The 16,098-nt window shown below is 32.6% G+C and overlaps 2 protein-coding genes across 5 annotated transcripts; one reads left to right on the plus strand and one right to left on the minus strand.

The window, feature by feature from the left end:
- The first annotated feature begins 2,949 nt into the window (after positions 1–2,949).
- On the plus strand, positions 2,950–6,745 carry LOC111905281 (NADP-dependent malic enzyme). The gene is made up of 16 exons (XM_023900974.3): positions 2,950–3,142; positions 3,489–3,609; positions 3,702–3,776; positions 3,908–4,059; positions 4,142–4,247; positions 4,360–4,425; positions 4,534–4,629; positions 4,729–4,800; positions 4,891–4,974; positions 5,069–5,167; positions 5,317–5,364; positions 5,441–5,593; positions 5,690–5,779; positions 5,871–6,114; positions 6,206–6,334; positions 6,449–6,745. Exons 1-16 carry the CDS (start codon positions 3,015–3,017, stop codon positions 6,535–6,537), a joined length of 1,752 nt encoding a protein of 583 aa, XP_023756742.1. The 5' UTR covers positions 2,950–3,014; the 3' UTR covers positions 6,538–6,745.
- Positions 6,746–10,337: 3,592 nt separating this feature from the next.
- Positions 10,338–14,306, minus strand: LOC111905280 (2-oxoglutarate-Fe(II) type oxidoreductase hxnY). Of its 4 annotated transcripts, none has more exons than XM_023900971.3 (11): positions 14,086–14,300; positions 13,308–13,503; positions 13,103–13,201; positions 12,954–13,005; positions 12,735–12,856; positions 12,539–12,645; positions 12,396–12,454; positions 12,037–12,093; positions 11,003–11,048; positions 10,827–10,906; positions 10,338–10,742 (listed from the first exon to the last, which is right to left on the minus strand). In XM_023900971.3, exons 1-11 carry the CDS (start codon positions 14,170–14,172, stop codon positions 10,658–10,660), a joined length of 990 nt encoding a protein of 329 aa, XP_023756739.1. In that variant the 5' UTR covers positions 14,173–14,300; the 3' UTR covers positions 10,338–10,657. The 4 variants fall into 4 exon arrangements, 3 of the variants coding, with proteins under 3 accessions (XP_023756739.1, XP_023756740.1, XP_023756741.1); XM_023900972.3 differs by having other exon boundaries at positions 12,539–12,639; positions 14,086–14,299; XR_002854808.3 differs by lacking the exon at positions 10,338–10,742 and adding an exon at positions 11,573–11,631 and having other exon boundaries at positions 10,821–10,906; positions 14,086–14,306.
- Positions 14,307–16,098: the final 1,792 nt, after the last annotated feature.

Below are 16,098 nucleotides of genomic sequence, written 5' to 3' on the forward strand. Positions count from 1 at the left end.
GATTTTCCAAATTAATTTACGGCTTGTGGCGTAAAGTTGTTAGTGAATTATATTTGAAAACGTAACTAGTTTGGGTGACAATTAGTTACTGAGTATGGTTAGTGATCATGTAATTGATCAATGTTATGGATATAATGATGAGATTAGACAAGTTCTAATGAACTTGATATATTGTCCAAAAAGATTTGGACATGTGATGAATAGGAAAGTAGCGTTGAGGTGAAGACTGAATAATAGTTAGTCTTTACCAACTAACGAAGTGAGTAATCTTATCTTTTTGTAGATTATTGTTATCTAGATACATGATAATTATTGTGCATACTCATAGTTGAGTATAATATTTAAATTGTTAATATTTAATATTGTATGAGTTGAGTAATTGTGATAATTGTTAATAATGATTGTTTAATACTATTTGATTTATTAAATAGAGTAATTGGAAATTATAGTATTTTAATACTATCTGAGTCAACATACGAGTATAATTGAGATGCATAATAAGTATTACATTTTTAACATGTATAATTGAGATGAAATCGAGTATTAAATGATGCGTTAATATGTAATTATGGTTGAGATGTATAATTGTATATTACTATAGGAGTTAAGGAGATATAGATGCAAATATAGGAAGAGAGATAGAGATAGAGATGCAAATAGGGTAAGAGAGATGGAGCTAGAGACGTGGAGAGATGAAGATGGAGTTAGAGAGAGAGAGAGAGAAAGAGAGAGAAAGATAGAGAGATAGAGAGACAGAGAGTGAGAGATTATAGTATTTTAATACTATCTGAGTCAACATACGAGTATAATTGAGATGCATAGTAAGTATTACATTTTTAACATGTATAATTGAGATGAAATCGAGTATTAAATGATGCGTTAATATGTAATTATGGTTGAGATGTATAATTGTATATTACTATAGGAGTTAAGGAGATATAGATGCAAATATAGGAAGAGAGATAGAGATAGAGATGCAAATAGGGTGAGAGAGATGGAGCTAGAGACGTGGAGAAACGAAGATGGAGTTAGAGAGAGAGAGAGAGAGAGAGAGAGAAAGATAGAGAGAGAGTGAGAGATGGAACTAGAGATGTAGATAGGGAGAAGGAGAATGTGATACAGATGTAGAGAGAGAGGGAGAGGGATAAAGCGATAGAGATGTAGAGCTAGGAAGAGAGAAATAGATAAAGATGCAGAGAATGAGAAAGAGATAAAACTAGAGATATAGAGTGGGAGAGAGAGAGAGAGAGAGAGAGAGAGAGAGAGAAATAGATGAAGATAGAGATGTACATATAGGAAGAGAGAGATATAGAGAGGTGAGATAGTAGTAGAGATATGTAAAGAGATAAATAGATAAAGATGTGGAGAGAGCAAGAAATAGAGTATGAATTATGAGTCATGGAGAGAGAGGGAGAGAGAGAGAGAGAGAGAGAGAGAGAGAGTGTGTGTGTGTGTGTGTGTGTGTGTATAGAAACACTAAGATATATAGAGTTAGTGAAAAATAGAGTGTGTGTATAGAGAAAAGAGAAATAGAGATAGGAGAAGAGAAAATGAGAATAAATATAGAGAATATAAAGTAATAAAACAAGAAACAAATGACAACTTGAGTAGTTGTATGCCCATTACTACTGTATTTAAAGAAAATAATTGAGTTATAATTATTATGAGAACTGAAATAAGGATTACTCACTAAGCTCTTTGGAGCTTATCCTTTTTTGTAATGTGTTGTGCAAATAAATTTATATAAGCAAGGAAAGAAGTAAAGAGATTGTAATACCTGACTCGGATCATTGTATTTAATTTTCTTTGAATTGATCATGTTGATAACTATTTGTACTGGATTGTTAATGTAAGTGTACACCAATGTAAAAAATGAAATTTTTTTGGTATACCTTGTGTTAAAAAGCCGTGTGTAACCCGAACTATTCTTGTGACTATGTGGCATGTGCACAATGACCGTGCACAATATCGTGGTCTCTTTCTCTCTCTCTCTCACACAATTGCTTCTCTGGAAAAAAAAAAAAAAAAACCATACCAATGACATAAGTATCGTAACCAACTAAAAGAACCAAAATAAAAACGTGTTACTTACTTTTTGGTTTTTTTACAAATAACTATTCATTTTGCCAAGATTGCAAAATCACTTATTGCTATGAAATGATCCTTTCTATTTAAAGTAAAATTTAGACTTTTTCTTTATTTTGTATAAACCTATCTCAACCCTCTCTTATATTATGAACCTTAATTTTGATGTAAAAGTAGTTTTTGAATATTTACAAAAAAAAAAAAGTTCAAATTCCTTTTTTTTAATAAAAAAATATGAATTTTACAACAATATCCAATTTCACATGTATATAAAAACATTTTTAGAGTATATGAAGGATTGTTTTGGGTATACAGAACCAGTTTTACAGAATAATCATGTCATAAAATTAATCGTTATTTGTGAAAAAAAAATCAGATTATAACTATATATTATAAAATACCATTCCAAAAATAGTTTAAATTTTTCTCATTTTCGTTGTATAATTTTGAACTTTTAATCAATAAACGTATTTACACGATAGCCGCCAATGTGGAACTAATCTAAATACCCACTTGTGTCTCGGTCTGTCCCTCACGACTGAAGGCTCGTTGGATCCCATTATTTAATGTGATTCCAATATTACCCTCCAACTTTACGATAAGATCAAATAAGAAAATTGTACTCCCTGCATCAATGTATGTACATCGTCCCCACGATGTTCCGAGTATTGTTGCATCGGTGCTATTTCTTTTCTTTAATTTATTGCAATATTTAACAATAAAACTTTAACGTAATAACAGTATTAAAAATGAGATAATATTTTCCAATATCCTTAATCATTATATTTACGAATTATTGAATAAAGTTTGACTATTCTACTATGGTTGAATGAGATTGTTTTGGTATGTATATATACGTAGAGCTGTTTATGGCTTGATCACATAATTGAAGGAGATACACATTAAGCTTTTGAACTGTAAAAGAGAAAATGGATAGCACGTTGGAGTCGATGAAGGACGGAGAGGCCACCGTTGGAGGCGGTGTTGAGGACGTCTACGGCGAAGATCGTGCCACCGAGGATCAACTCGTCACGCCTTGGACTGTTTCCGTCGCCAGGTATATCTCGCTGCTAAAAGTATCGCTTACTTTAGTTTGTGCTAACTTTGTGATTATTTTCGCTTACTATTTGAGTTTAATTAGCTTGGAATGACTACGAGCTCGATTCAGATTTTGTTTTTCAAATATGATTGTTAATAAGCATTTGGATGCATGTTTTTGTAGTTGTATAAGCTAAATCTGTACGGATAATCTGTATACGTGTAGTATGCAACCGGCTTTCGGTCCGTTTGATCGGAGTTATTTGTTATGCTGAATTGACATTTGCGGATCACGATTCACAGATTTATGATCGTTTAATGTACTTTAAATTCTGCTGATTACATGAAACGATTGTTTTGTGTAGTGGATACACTTTGCTGAGGGATCCACGCCATAACAAGGGGCTTGCGTTCACCGAGAGGGAAAGAGATTCTCATTACTTACGAGGTCTATTGCCTCCGGCTGTTTCAACACAGGAGCTTCAGGTTTGCATTTGTCCCCAATATCTCTATAGACACTGAAGATCAATTTGGGTTAATTATGATTTAGCTTACATGAGACCTGTATGATCCATCAGGAGAGGAAATTGATGCAAAGTATTCGCAATTATGAAGTTCCCCTGCACAAATATGTGGCTATGATGGAACTTGAGGTATCATTCGAAACTTTATTGACTTTTTTTTTTCCTTTGATTTCCTGTAATCAACGTTTTCTCACAAGTTCATAATATCATTCATCCTGTTTTCTGTTTATTCCAAATACTCATTCTACTATGGCTTGTAGGAACGAAATGAGAGGCTGTTCTACAAGCTTCTTATCGACAATGTAGAAGAACTTCTCCCTGTTGTATACACTCCTACAGTTGGTGAAGCCTGCCAGAAATATGGAAGTATTTTCAAGCGCCCTCAGGGTCTATACATTAGCATGAAAGAGAAGTACACCTCTCACATTCACCTGTTTTTACTTAAATCACTTTAAATTAGCATGACTTGACAATGAAATAACTCAAATTCACAGGGGAAAGATTCTTGAGGTACTCAAGAACTGGCCTGAGAGAAGTATTCAAGTTATTGTGGTGACAGATGGAGAACGTATCTTAGGACTTGGAGATCTTGGATGCCAGGTAAAACATAAGCTAATTTTTCTTTCCTTCGTGATTATTTTCATCAATTTCATTATAGTTTTTTTAATATGAAACAATGTTGTATTCTAAAAAACTATTTAAATTTGTACAGGGTATGGGAATTCCAGTTGGGAAACTCGCGTTATATACTGCACTTGGAGGAGTTAGGCCTTCTGCAGTAAGTTGTTTGAGTACTTACTTTTCTACTTATTTTATTAGGTAGATAATAAACTACTAAACACTTTAAACTTCAAATTTATTCATGATCATTACGTTTTCCATGTAGTGTTTGCCAATAACCATTGATGTGGGGACGAATAATCAGAAGCTACTCGATGACGAATTCTATATTGGTCTTAAACAAAAGAGGACCACTGGAAAGGTACATTAAAGTTGTGTACATTTATTGTAACTTAATCATGTCCTTTGTTTAATATAAATAAATACAAGTTTTGACTTTTTAGTTTTTTTGTTTCTGCAGGAATATTATGAGTTACTTGAAGAGTTCATGTCTGCAGTCAAACAGAACTATGGTGAAAAAGTTCTTGTACAGGTAAATAATCCATGTAAAACTGGAAGTTTTTATAACCTGAAAATGCATCTTTTCATGTAAACTTATTTGGGTACTGTTTAAAATTTTCAGTTCGAAGACTTTGCAAACCACAATGCGTTTGAGCTGTTAGCCAAATATAGAAACACTCATTTGGTGTTCAATGATGACATACAGGTATTAATTATTATGATTACCTTTATTATTATTATTATTATAATTACGATTATGTTTATTATTATGATTATTTACTTTGAATCTTTTGTTTCAGGGGACTGCATCTGTGGTTCTTGCTGGTCTTGTTGCATCACTGAAATTACTTGGTGGTAGCTTGGCTGATCACACATTCTTGTTCCTTGGTGCTGGAGAAGTAAGCATGTCTATTTTTGTCAATTGTGCACAAAACTCTTTTCTTTTACATTAAAACATTTAATTTTTAATATACATACGTCACATAAATTATCTCCTTACTTTAATATACTGAATATTGTATAATGTATATATATCCTTGTATTTCAGGCGGGAACTGGTATAGCTGAGCTTATAGCTCTTGAGATATCAACAAAGGTACCAACTTCATACTTAGGCATAATAATAAACATAAATAAAATATAATAATTTTTTCTTTTATTATTGTTTATAGACAAATATTCCTGTGGAAGAGACTCGTAAGAAGATATGGCTTGTGGATTCCAAGGGGTTGATTGTTAGTTCTCGTAAAGAATCTCTTCAACATTTCAAGCAACCATGGGCTCATGAACATGAACCTCTCACTACTCTCTTGGATGCTGTTAAGGTGGGAGAATATTTTATGTGTTTTTTTTTCCTTCTCATTATCAACTTTTTGATTAGTTTTTTCTAATAATTAGTTTTATTTCCAATTATTTATCAGGCCATCAAGCCATCTGTCCTGATAGGAACATCAGGGGTAGGACAGACATTTACAAAAGATGTGATTGAAGCCTTGGCGGCTGTCAATGAGGTGGGTCACAGAACTCAATCTTGCTATCTCGTCTGTGTAAAAAGACAAGAATGCCCTCCAATAATGAAATGCTCATAATTTTTGTATGCAGAGACCTCTTATTATGGCTCTCTCGAATCCAACCTCACAAGCAGAGTGCACTGCTGAACAAGCATACACATGGACAAAGGGCAAAGCGATATTTTCAAGTGGCAGTCCTTTTGATCCTTATGAGTACGATGGCAAACTCTTCATTCCTGGCCAGGCAAACAATGCTTACATTTTCCCTGGATTAGGGTTTGGGTTGGTCATCTCTGGTGCAATTCGTGTTCATGATGAGATGCTTTTAGCAGCATGTAAGTGTACCGATTTCAGTTATTGTCGCAAATTTCACATTATTATTTATTCTAATTCTAATTCTAATTCTTGTAATCATGTTTGATACAGCGGAAGCATTGGCTAATCAAGTAACGCAAGAGCACTATGATAAAGGGATGATTTATCCTCCACTTACTAACATCAGAAAGATTTCCGCTAATATTGCTGCTAAAGTTGCTGAGAAAGCATATGACCTTGGTAACAAATGCAACCTACCTTCTTACTTTGAAGTTTAAATAATAAATAATACTAATAATAGTAAATATCATGTTGTTACTTTAATTAATTAATTGGGCGAATGATATTTCACAGGTTTGGCAACGCGTCTTCCCCGCCCCACGGATCTATTGAAGTATGCTGAGAGTTGCATGTACACACCCAACTACCGCAGCTACAGATAAATGATTAGCTAATAATTTGTGTTTGGTTATCAATTATATATCATCCTGTATTTGTCTTCCCTTTATGTATGTTGTAATTTTTCTCTTGTTTTGTAAGTGATTTGTTAAGGGTTTTCGGACATGGTTGGTTGAGATGTGAATGTTGTTGTCTTGAGTTCTATAATTACAAAAGGTAAAGATGAATAAAGAAAAGGCCTCATTAGCCTAATACTACGAATCAAAAATTATAAAGCTATGATGAATACCACTCGAAATCGCATTACTTTTTCCCATTACCCGATGTTGATCAAAGCCCAAGTCTGCTGGTAATTGCTTAAGGTAAAATGTCGATTTTCACTTATCTTGATCCCTGGTATAAGCCGAGTTATAAAATCCTTAAAGCTTACATGATTGATAATTTGATACGATAGTATTAGCTTTAACAACTTCCGTATATGGTTTGCCCAAATTCAATTTATGATATGTAAGCCAACTACCCAACAAATTAAGCTATAATTAGTATTTAGGCACTCTGCATATTGCGTCTGACAACTCCTTTGCAAAACGGACCATAAAAAGTATAAAATAAAATTGCGATCCAAACAATTTCGTATCGAGGAGGTAGACAAAACTAAGGTTTGAAAGTGTATTTTGTTGAATGACAACTAGTTGAGAAAGCATAACGATGAACTTTAAAATGCTCCGGACTTTCTTCGATGCAATAAATATCCTACACCACAATGCATCTTTCCAAATAATGATTTGAAGTTAGATTCGATATCTTCTTGAGTGATTGCTCCCTTTTACTTATTTACTTATTAGGTTAGTCACTACAACATGACGGCGGAGGAGGAGGATTGCCACGAAAGGTGAAAGATGACCGATGTTTGTAATTTTTTTATCATCTCAAGTGAAGTTTGTATGCAAAAATTATGAAGGTTCAAAATTGGGTCATTTTTCATATTTTTTTTTATCAAATAGCCTACTTTGGAACTAAAAAAATATGTCCTTCCAACTTAAAAAATTGGAGTGTTATATGTCCATGGATAACTCTTGTTACAAAGAAAACAATGAAAATAATTTAGATCAAAACAAAATTCATATGAAAAAGTTATACATGTTCAAAGCTAGCAAAAAAATACATGATTTTTGCAAGTGGCCGTCCGGAAAAATATGAGATTTTGGCTGGTGGTGGCATGCGAAAATCATGACTATTTTAGGCATTGATTGATCTTTTGGAAAATGGTTAGGTGGGATAACCCAATTAGTCGCTTTCTCTTTTAAAAAAGCTCATGTGATGGTTGTCATAATTGGTATAGTTTAAGCGAACTAGGTGCTTAGTTTAAGTACTTAGACTTAAACTATAATGCTTAATAAGAATTATAAAATGAGTGTTGCTGCTTTGAGTAATACCATAGGATTCTATGTACCTATAATTCTAGATAGTTAATTATTATCTTAGAATTAACATATGCAAATCATTCGTAATGGTGTGGCTTAAGTGCTTTAGAAGTGGGATTGCTTGTATTTTCCTTTGATTCACTTATCTCATGGAAAAATAAGAAAAAAAAAAGATGTTGTCTCTCAATCTTTTATATAAGCTCAGTATAATGTTATGGTTGTGACTACTTGTGAGATTATTTGGTTATATTGACTTCATGAAGATGTGGGTATTAGTGTATATATTGTGTACTGCTTTATGTAATTTGTATTATAGCTAGGCCGTTGGTATAACTCTTGTATATTGGCCTCATGGCCCGTTGTATTATGTATTTATTCACCCCTAATTAACGAAATCATTTATGCAAAAATATCTGTCAAACATGGTATCAGAGCTACAGGCGCCTATTGTGTTTTCCTCAACAATAACTTGATCTCTTGGTCTTCCATAAGCCAACCGATTGTTTCGAGATCTAGTGCTGAAGCAGAATATTGTGGTGTTGCAAATGTAGTTGTTGGTCTTGTTGGCTTTGAAATCTCCTTTGTGAGCTACATACTACCTCTATCCCAAAGGCCACCATTGTGCATTGTGATACCGTTAGTGCAATATACCTTTCTATGAATCCAATTCAGCACCAAAGGACAAAACACATTGAGATTGACATTCACTTCGTCAGAGAAAAAGTTGTTACTGGCGAAATTTGTGTCCTACATGTCCCTTCTCTTCACGGATTTATTTCAAAGACAGTTTGAATTGTTAGTATAACTCTTGTATTTTGGCCTCAGGCCCATTGTATTATATATTTATTCACCCCCTGATTAATGAAATCATTTATAGGAAAATATCCGTCAAACAATGGGTGTTGATATTTCTTTTAGCCTATTCGGATACCCCTTTACATTGTGACAACAAAAGTGGGATGCAAATTTTAAAGAATTTTGTTTTCCATGACAATAAAACCCTAGCCATTCTCTCTCTCTTTTGTTATCAATTATCACTTTTATCATCCACAATTGGATGGACGCACCTAGGTGTTGAATGTGTTTGGAAAACTACTTATGGTGCATTTGCCATGAGCCCATGATAATCCAAATGATTGGGCTAACCGACTATCCCTCGTTGACTCTTGTTACAATACTCCTGAACTTATGTACGGCCAACCCCCTTCTATACATATTGTACAGGTGACTCGGTGAGAGTAACATGGAGGTAGTGGATAGGAGTTTGACCGTTAGAGCAGCTGTTATTCAGATCCTCAAGTATCACTTAAAAAGAGCACAAAATAAAATGAAGCGGCTTTCAAATCAACATAGTTTGTCATTTTTAGAGATGGCAACGGGGGCGGGGAACACAGGGGACCCCAATCCCCATCCTCATCCCCATCCCCATCAGGGAATATAAATAAACCCCCATCCCCACCTTCAACAGGGACTGGGGATCCCTAACGGGGAAACGAGGATTTGTTTTTCTCTTTTAATATGCAAACTTTTACGTAAGAAAAAACTTTAAATTTCAATTTTACCAACATATGTTTAAAAAAATTTTAAAATATATAAGTATCCATAAATTGCATAAAAATATAAATAAATTTTCTTCAAAATTTAAATACATACATGAAAAATCAAGTAGAAAAAAATTTATCAGATTGATATTTAAGGTAAAATAGATCAACCAAAGAGAAAAAAATATATATACACGAGTTTAAATTAGATAAAAGAAAAAGTAAAAGTATAATTTCAACCAAGTAATTACTAATGAGTTAGGTTACTTAGATCAAATTTTATGTATTATAAACTGTACTATAAATATATGTTCAGTATTGTTTTTATATATTAATATATGTCGGGAGCGGATCCAAGATCGGAGATTAAGGGTATACCCGTTCCCATCCCCAACCCCACTTTTTTTATTCAGGGATTCCCCGTCCCTGTACCCATCCCCAGGTCAACCTGGGAATTCCCCAGTCAAAACGGGTGCGGGTTTCGGGTTCCTCATTGGGTATGGGGTTTTTTGCCATCCCTAGTCCTTTTGAATAGTAATTGGATCTATTTAAAAGTTGCAGCCATATACACAAACTTCCGTGGAGCATAACATAAAATTAGTCAGAATTTTAGCCACAAAATATTATGGTCCATACATGGTGCTATCTAAAGTGGGCGTTGTGGTTTGCACTCTTCAATTACCTCCTTAAAGTGTCTATTCTTTTGATAGAATTTAGCTACGTGTATACTAACACTACAAATCAAAGATACTATTTAGTATGATGAAAACCACTCAAAGTCGCCAAAAACAAAGCACTAAGGCCCTATTAAAATCACATGTTTCAACAATCAGTTCATCGATACAACTAAAAAGAAGAACAAAAATCCAATCATCATCATTGTGTATATATGTTGAGTAACTATTATATATCTTGTAGTAATAGTGCCCATACATCATGTAACGAAAGTTGAGCTTTGCTCATATGGATTTGATTTCACCTTTTTGAAAGCAAAGCAAGTACCCTCCCTCAAACAGTTAACATACAAGCATAATATTGCTAATCCTATAACCATGCATCGACCTTGTTTATTGTAGTATTTATTACTATAACCCTTTTTCATAAGTAATGAGTAATGACACAACAACTTGGTTTCTACATGCTGAAACTTGCATTCCATAATGTAGAACATCAAACCCATTGATTAGCAGCAGTCGAATTCAGTGTTTGTTATATGTACTAAGATCAGCATGAGTCTCCTGATATCGTTGAAGAAGATAGGTCTCACATTTGATTGGAGGAAACCTAATAAAATCAAATTGTTAAAAATGATAACAATAAAGCAATAAACACTTAACAAATAAATAAAAATGTTTTTACAATACTTACTTGGGAGGGTTTTGTTTTGAATGGCAGGTAGGTAGGCATTCAACAACACAATCATGACTTGGCTCCACAAAGTAAGGAATCTATTCATACAAATGTTTAACAATCAATTGTTGCTTTGTAAAGAAAGTAAAAGCATGGTGATTTATTTTAAAAAAAATTGAGATAAAAAGTCATACAGAATATCGTTCTTGACCATTGCCTAACACCCGATGCAACGTTGACCTGAAAAAAAATATTGCATTTAAGCCAAAGTTAAAGAAATGAAGGCTCAAGTGATCCACTTTTTGAACCATTTTGATCGGCTTTTTGTTCTTGAGAAAATGTCACATGAACAAAGATTTGCAAGAATGATTGGTTTTAAACAAAGGGATAAATGCAAGATAGCAACATACTTTTATTTATTTATGTATTATAACATCCTACCTTCATTTCCTTCTGTTACAACATTGTACTTTCATTTTTTTTTTTTCTTATGACGAAAAATTGCTCAATTATAGACAACAATGAAAATTGTTTCTTTTTTTGGATGATATTGTTATAATGGGGTAGGACTTTTCAAAATACAATGTTGAAATAGGAAGATATAGAAGTAGGATGCTGTAACTAAAAAAAATAAGAAAAAAAAAAAGTCAATGGAAGTATGTTGCTATTTCTTGCATTTAACCCTTGAGTAGATTATTAGAACGCAAGTGCAAAAGAGCCATGACAATTTTGTTTTGTTTTTTTTTTTGTCAAAAGCTACTCACATTCTTGCATTCCACAGTGTATTTTTGGGCATTTTCACAAGTACGTGGCTTAGCTTCCACTGAAAGTCAAAGTAGATTGGTTCAAAAAGTCAATCACTGAAAAAAAATATCATTAGGAGCAATACTACTATTTTAGATAGCTAGTCTACAATTTCAGGGAAACAAGGTGGAAGATTCTTGATTGAAATCGTGTTTCAAATTGAATATTTTGCATTATCTAGTCAAGATGCAGGCTTTTTCAGTCAGACTTTTGAGTCAAACCTATTCCCTCAAAAGGTCAAAATAGATACAGATTTCATTTCAATTTTGACATTATTCCTCTTGAGGTAGGATCTTTTTTCAAGATCATAATATTAAACCAATTTTGAAAGTTTAAAGAATTAACATCAACTATCAAATCAAAGAAAATCCATTTGATCTCAAGAGTCAAACTATGCAAAACCACAACATGATACTTATTTTACCTGAAAAGACAATTGCTCCATCGCTCCAACATATCACCAAGATTTACCACAAAAGCTCTGAAAAAATTATTGTAAAGCCATTGAGTGATTTGAAAATCCAAACACACAAAATTAACCATTTAGGGCTACTTCTGAGTTTTGATGATGAGAATGAGAAGGGCATTCATGTCTTTTGCACAGACAAGAGATCGACAGTGAGTCCATGTCCCACCTTCTTCCACCTTTTGGGTTGGACAAAAAATGCATTTCTCTACCACTGACATCAGTCTCAGTCTCAGTCCCAGTCCAATGCACACCACACGCAGTACAAGACTATCTGTCCTGTTTTGTCCTGTCCTGTAAAGTGTCAACCGACTTACCCTTTTAATGGTTCAACAGATTCCCACACTCGAGGCTCCGCATCTTTGTCCTTACATATCTTTAAAAACAAAAAATAAAAATAAAAATTAGAACTTTGAAAAGAAAAAAACGTGTATTTGTTGTTAATATCAAATTTTCATACTTGGAGTCCAGAAACACTATCGGTTGCCAAGAGAGTAATCAAACCATAATCAGAGTGTGCACCAGCTCCATAAATTCCCTTCAAAGGGTCAGATACTTGACCTACAACTTAAACCAATGCTCTTTTATTTTATTTGAAAATGAAATTATAAAAATCAAAAAATTGAATTAGTATTATTATATGTTGAAATTTTCACCTCCATAATGCAGCAAGCGTAAGACTGCAATCGGTTTTCCAAGCATTTCTGGTTTTTCAAAAAAATTGGCATCTAAATCAAGTGAAAGGGCAATGAGCCTCGCAATTTTTTTAACTACTTCCCTAAAAAAATACAAAAATTAGCAGTTTATATGTGGTTATAACTTATACTATTTAATGTTCATAACATCTGGTAGAGTATAGGCTTGAGAAAACTTACAAAGCCTTTTGATGATACTTTTCCATAGTTTGCCTCCATCCAGGCAAGATATCTGTCAAAACCAAAAAATAATAACACAAATTAGAATATTTATTCAAAAAGGGTTATTTTTCCAACAACAAGTAGTTGAATTTTGATATTAGAATTACCTGAATCAGGCCATAAATTTGGCCCATAAAATGTTCTTTGGGCTTCAGGGTCATCTTCAGGAAGCTCGATACCAATATAAAATCCTTCCTTGTGATCACCTAACATATTTTTGATTTTTGTGCAAATGAGTTGTGAAAAGTTTTATGATGAAAGTTAGAAAGAACAGGTGGATTGTTATAAAACTTTACTTGAGTTTGAACAAACCATGGAGTTGATTGGCGGGATCAAGGAGTTCGTCAAGAACAGGAGTGTAGCCTCGGTGTTTCTCATTTCTAAGAAGCTTCATTTTCTCCTCTAATGGAAGCTCAAAGAACTTCTTGCTTTCCGCAAAAACCTCATCCATAAATTCCTCACTGATTCCATGATTTGTTACGTAGAAGAAACCCGAATCTATGCAGGCCTATGAAATTTTGAAAAAAAATATATTAAAATACTCGTAGTCTTTTGAAATTCAATAACAACCCAGCTGGATTGGAATGGAATTGAATGCCAATTCCGGACAAATCAAATGGAATAAAGGAATAAAAGGCATCTTTTAATTGATTCTTCCCAGTTCTTGGAAGAAACAATTGGAAGAAAGTAAGGAGGGTCTTGCATTTTTCTTTAGTTCATTCCGATTCTTGCATTTTATGACTCCCATCTTCATTTGAATCATGGGTTTGTTTTTCTAGCAATCCTTAACAATCATTTATAGCATGAAGCATCCAGGTTAATCAGATCATTTCACTGGTTTTGCTATATCCCTAATTTTCATATCTAATTGTAGAATAAATCGATAGAACTGACAAGTATTTCGATAATCCATAACAAAATTGCAGACCCTTAATCACCCAGAATCAAACTACACCTCCTCTGGATGCACTAACCACTTGACATACAAGTGTGTAAACACACACACACACACAAACACAAAAAAGAACACAAATTCTTTCACTTCCCCTGCATAAACAACAGAAGCCCATAACGAGAGAGAGAGAGAGACCTGTTTGAGTAAAGATACGGAGGTAGGGATATGGGGGGAGGAAAGATCAATAGAGTTCAATTTTGAAACATTTTTGTAATCCGCCATTAGAACGCTTTTTCTGTTCTTGGGTCACCTTGTGTTTGTGATGCTCTGATTGTAAAAGTTTTATATGATAAAAGTGTGGAATAAGAGTCTGCGGTCAAGTCTTTATTAGAGGGAAGAATCTCATCCCGTCACTCGGGTTTCATTCCGAATTGCTTTTTTAAGCCGCCTTTTGTGCTTTTTCCCCTCAACTATCCAAAGTAGGAAAAAGAACGCGGATGATTGTATTTGTACATGTTAACTTTGTTACTATATATCGTTTTCTTTAATTTTTATTTAACATATTTTTTTGTGTTATGCCTTCTTCAACAGATAATTTTTTTTATAAAAGCAAATTGTAATAAAGTCATTAATTAGTCCGAAATTTTGATTTTGGCACAGTATTTTTTTCAATTAAGTTATTATATTTATAATTTTATTGCAATATCAACCAAATGATCATTTATTTCTGTTCTGTTGATAACTAAAATGTTTTGCTTATTTAATGTTGATAACTATTTTTTCCAAATTGCAATAAAGTCATCAAGTTTATTATTTTGTTGCGATGTCAACTAATTGACCAGTTACCATGAATCTAGCAGGTTACCAAATAAATGACATGACAATATTATGATGTGGAAGTGACATCGGATCTTATGTGATAGGATTGAGTTTCACATATAAGGTTTGCATCAAACCTAATTTCATATATTTTCTTCTGTTATTCTCCTCTTCTCTTCAGAGCATTTCTTCACAAATTATGTCTGAAAGTCGGTTCAATGGTTCAAACTCAGTTACAAGTCACTGAAAAAGGTATAATCACCCTTTAGGAGATGATATTGTAGTTTGCAAGCTCGATTTGTACAACAAGCAAATGAAGACCCTACAAGGTCAATCTAGTGGCTCAAACCCACTAAGTATCTCTTGGATTGAAAACTCGAGCTTCTAAACCATAATAGTATCTCCTGAAAAGGTAAGTACACCATTTTCGCTAACTTTTAAGTAAACTTGTAAGTGAACTTGAATTTGAAAGATCTTTTATGCTCATGAGTCATTATAGAATAATATTGCTAATAATATATAATGATATAGGGTCACACCTTATAATAAGTTACCATCAATTGATTATTGATTAGTATAATTTGATTATTAATAAATATATCAACACTTGTATTTAATTGGAAAATTATTATTTCATTGAAATAATATTTTACTAATTGAGAATTTGTTATTTATGGAAATAATATTTATTGAAGAAATAACAACTTAAATAAATATTTTAAATTTATTTAGTAGACAGTATAGACAGATATAGATTTATGTATTATTTTTACTTAGCTTAAATAAATATTTTAAGTTTATTCAAAATTTCTAACCGCAAAATTAGGTGTTATATATTTCAATATAAAATATTTTAATAAAAAATTATTAGTTGACATTAATATTAAAATAGCTAAAATATTAAAATATATCATTCAAAAAAGTATTATAATTCATCGTCCGAAGATATCATATTGAAAATATTATAATCGTTACAAGTTTTATATTTCATAAATGAAATATTAAATACATAATAGAATTAATTAATTGGTACGTAAATTAAAAAAAGATTTAAAATTAAAAAATAAAAATAAAATATGATTAAATGAGAAAGATTATATGTGAAAAAGACCTAAACTTAATTACCTGTTTAATATTGATCCGTAGAAAAGAAAAAAAAATCTCCACTAATCCTTTTTAATAAATAATTTCTTTTTGCCACTTGTCAAATTCTTAAGAATTTTGTCACACGTAATTTTGTAGGAGTTTTAGAACTATTATTTTCCACTTGTTATTTTTTGAGAATATCTATTTTTTAAAAAAAATAAATAAATTGCACAAAATTCTAACGAGTTTTATAAGAAAAAAGAATCATTTTATTAATTTGATAATAAAGTCTTATAAATGTTC

This window comes from Lactuca sativa, chromosome 8, assembly GCF_002870075.4.
Source record: "Lactuca sativa cultivar Salinas chromosome 8, Lsat_Salinas_v11, whole genome shotgun sequence".
NCBI classification, from domain to species: Eukaryota; Viridiplantae; Streptophyta; class Magnoliopsida; order Asterales; family Asteraceae; genus Lactuca; species Lactuca sativa.

What these genes read in the sequence shown, in the direction of transcription:
- LOC111905280 (XM_023900971.3), bottom strand. Translation starts at nt 14,172, where the DNA reads ATGGCGGATTACAAAAATGTTTCAAAATTGAACTCTATTGATCTTTCC. An exon ending in AAATTTATGGCCTGATTCAG is followed by an intron (nt 13,006 to 13,102) that starts GTAATTCTAATA and finishes TGGTTTTGACAG; the next exon opens with ATATCTTGCCTGGATGGAGG. An exon ending in TCAAAACAAAACCCTCCCAA is followed by an intron (nt 10,743 to 10,826) that starts GTAAGTATTGTA and finishes TGATTTTATTAG; the next exon opens with GTTTCCTCCAATCAAATGTG.
- LOC111905281 (XM_023900974.3), top strand. Translation starts at nt 3,015, where the DNA reads ATGGATAGCACGTTGGAGTCGATGAAGGACGGAGAGGCCACCGTTGGA. An exon ending in TGGACTGTTTCCGTCGCCAG is followed by an intron (nt 3,143 to 3,488) that starts GTATATCTCGCT and finishes TGTTTTGTGTAG; the next exon opens with TGGATACACTTTGCTGAGGG. An exon ending in TGTTCAATGATGACATACAG is followed by an intron (nt 4,975 to 5,068) that starts GTATTAATTATT and finishes CTTTTGTTTCAG; the next exon opens with GGGACTGCATCTGTGGTTCT.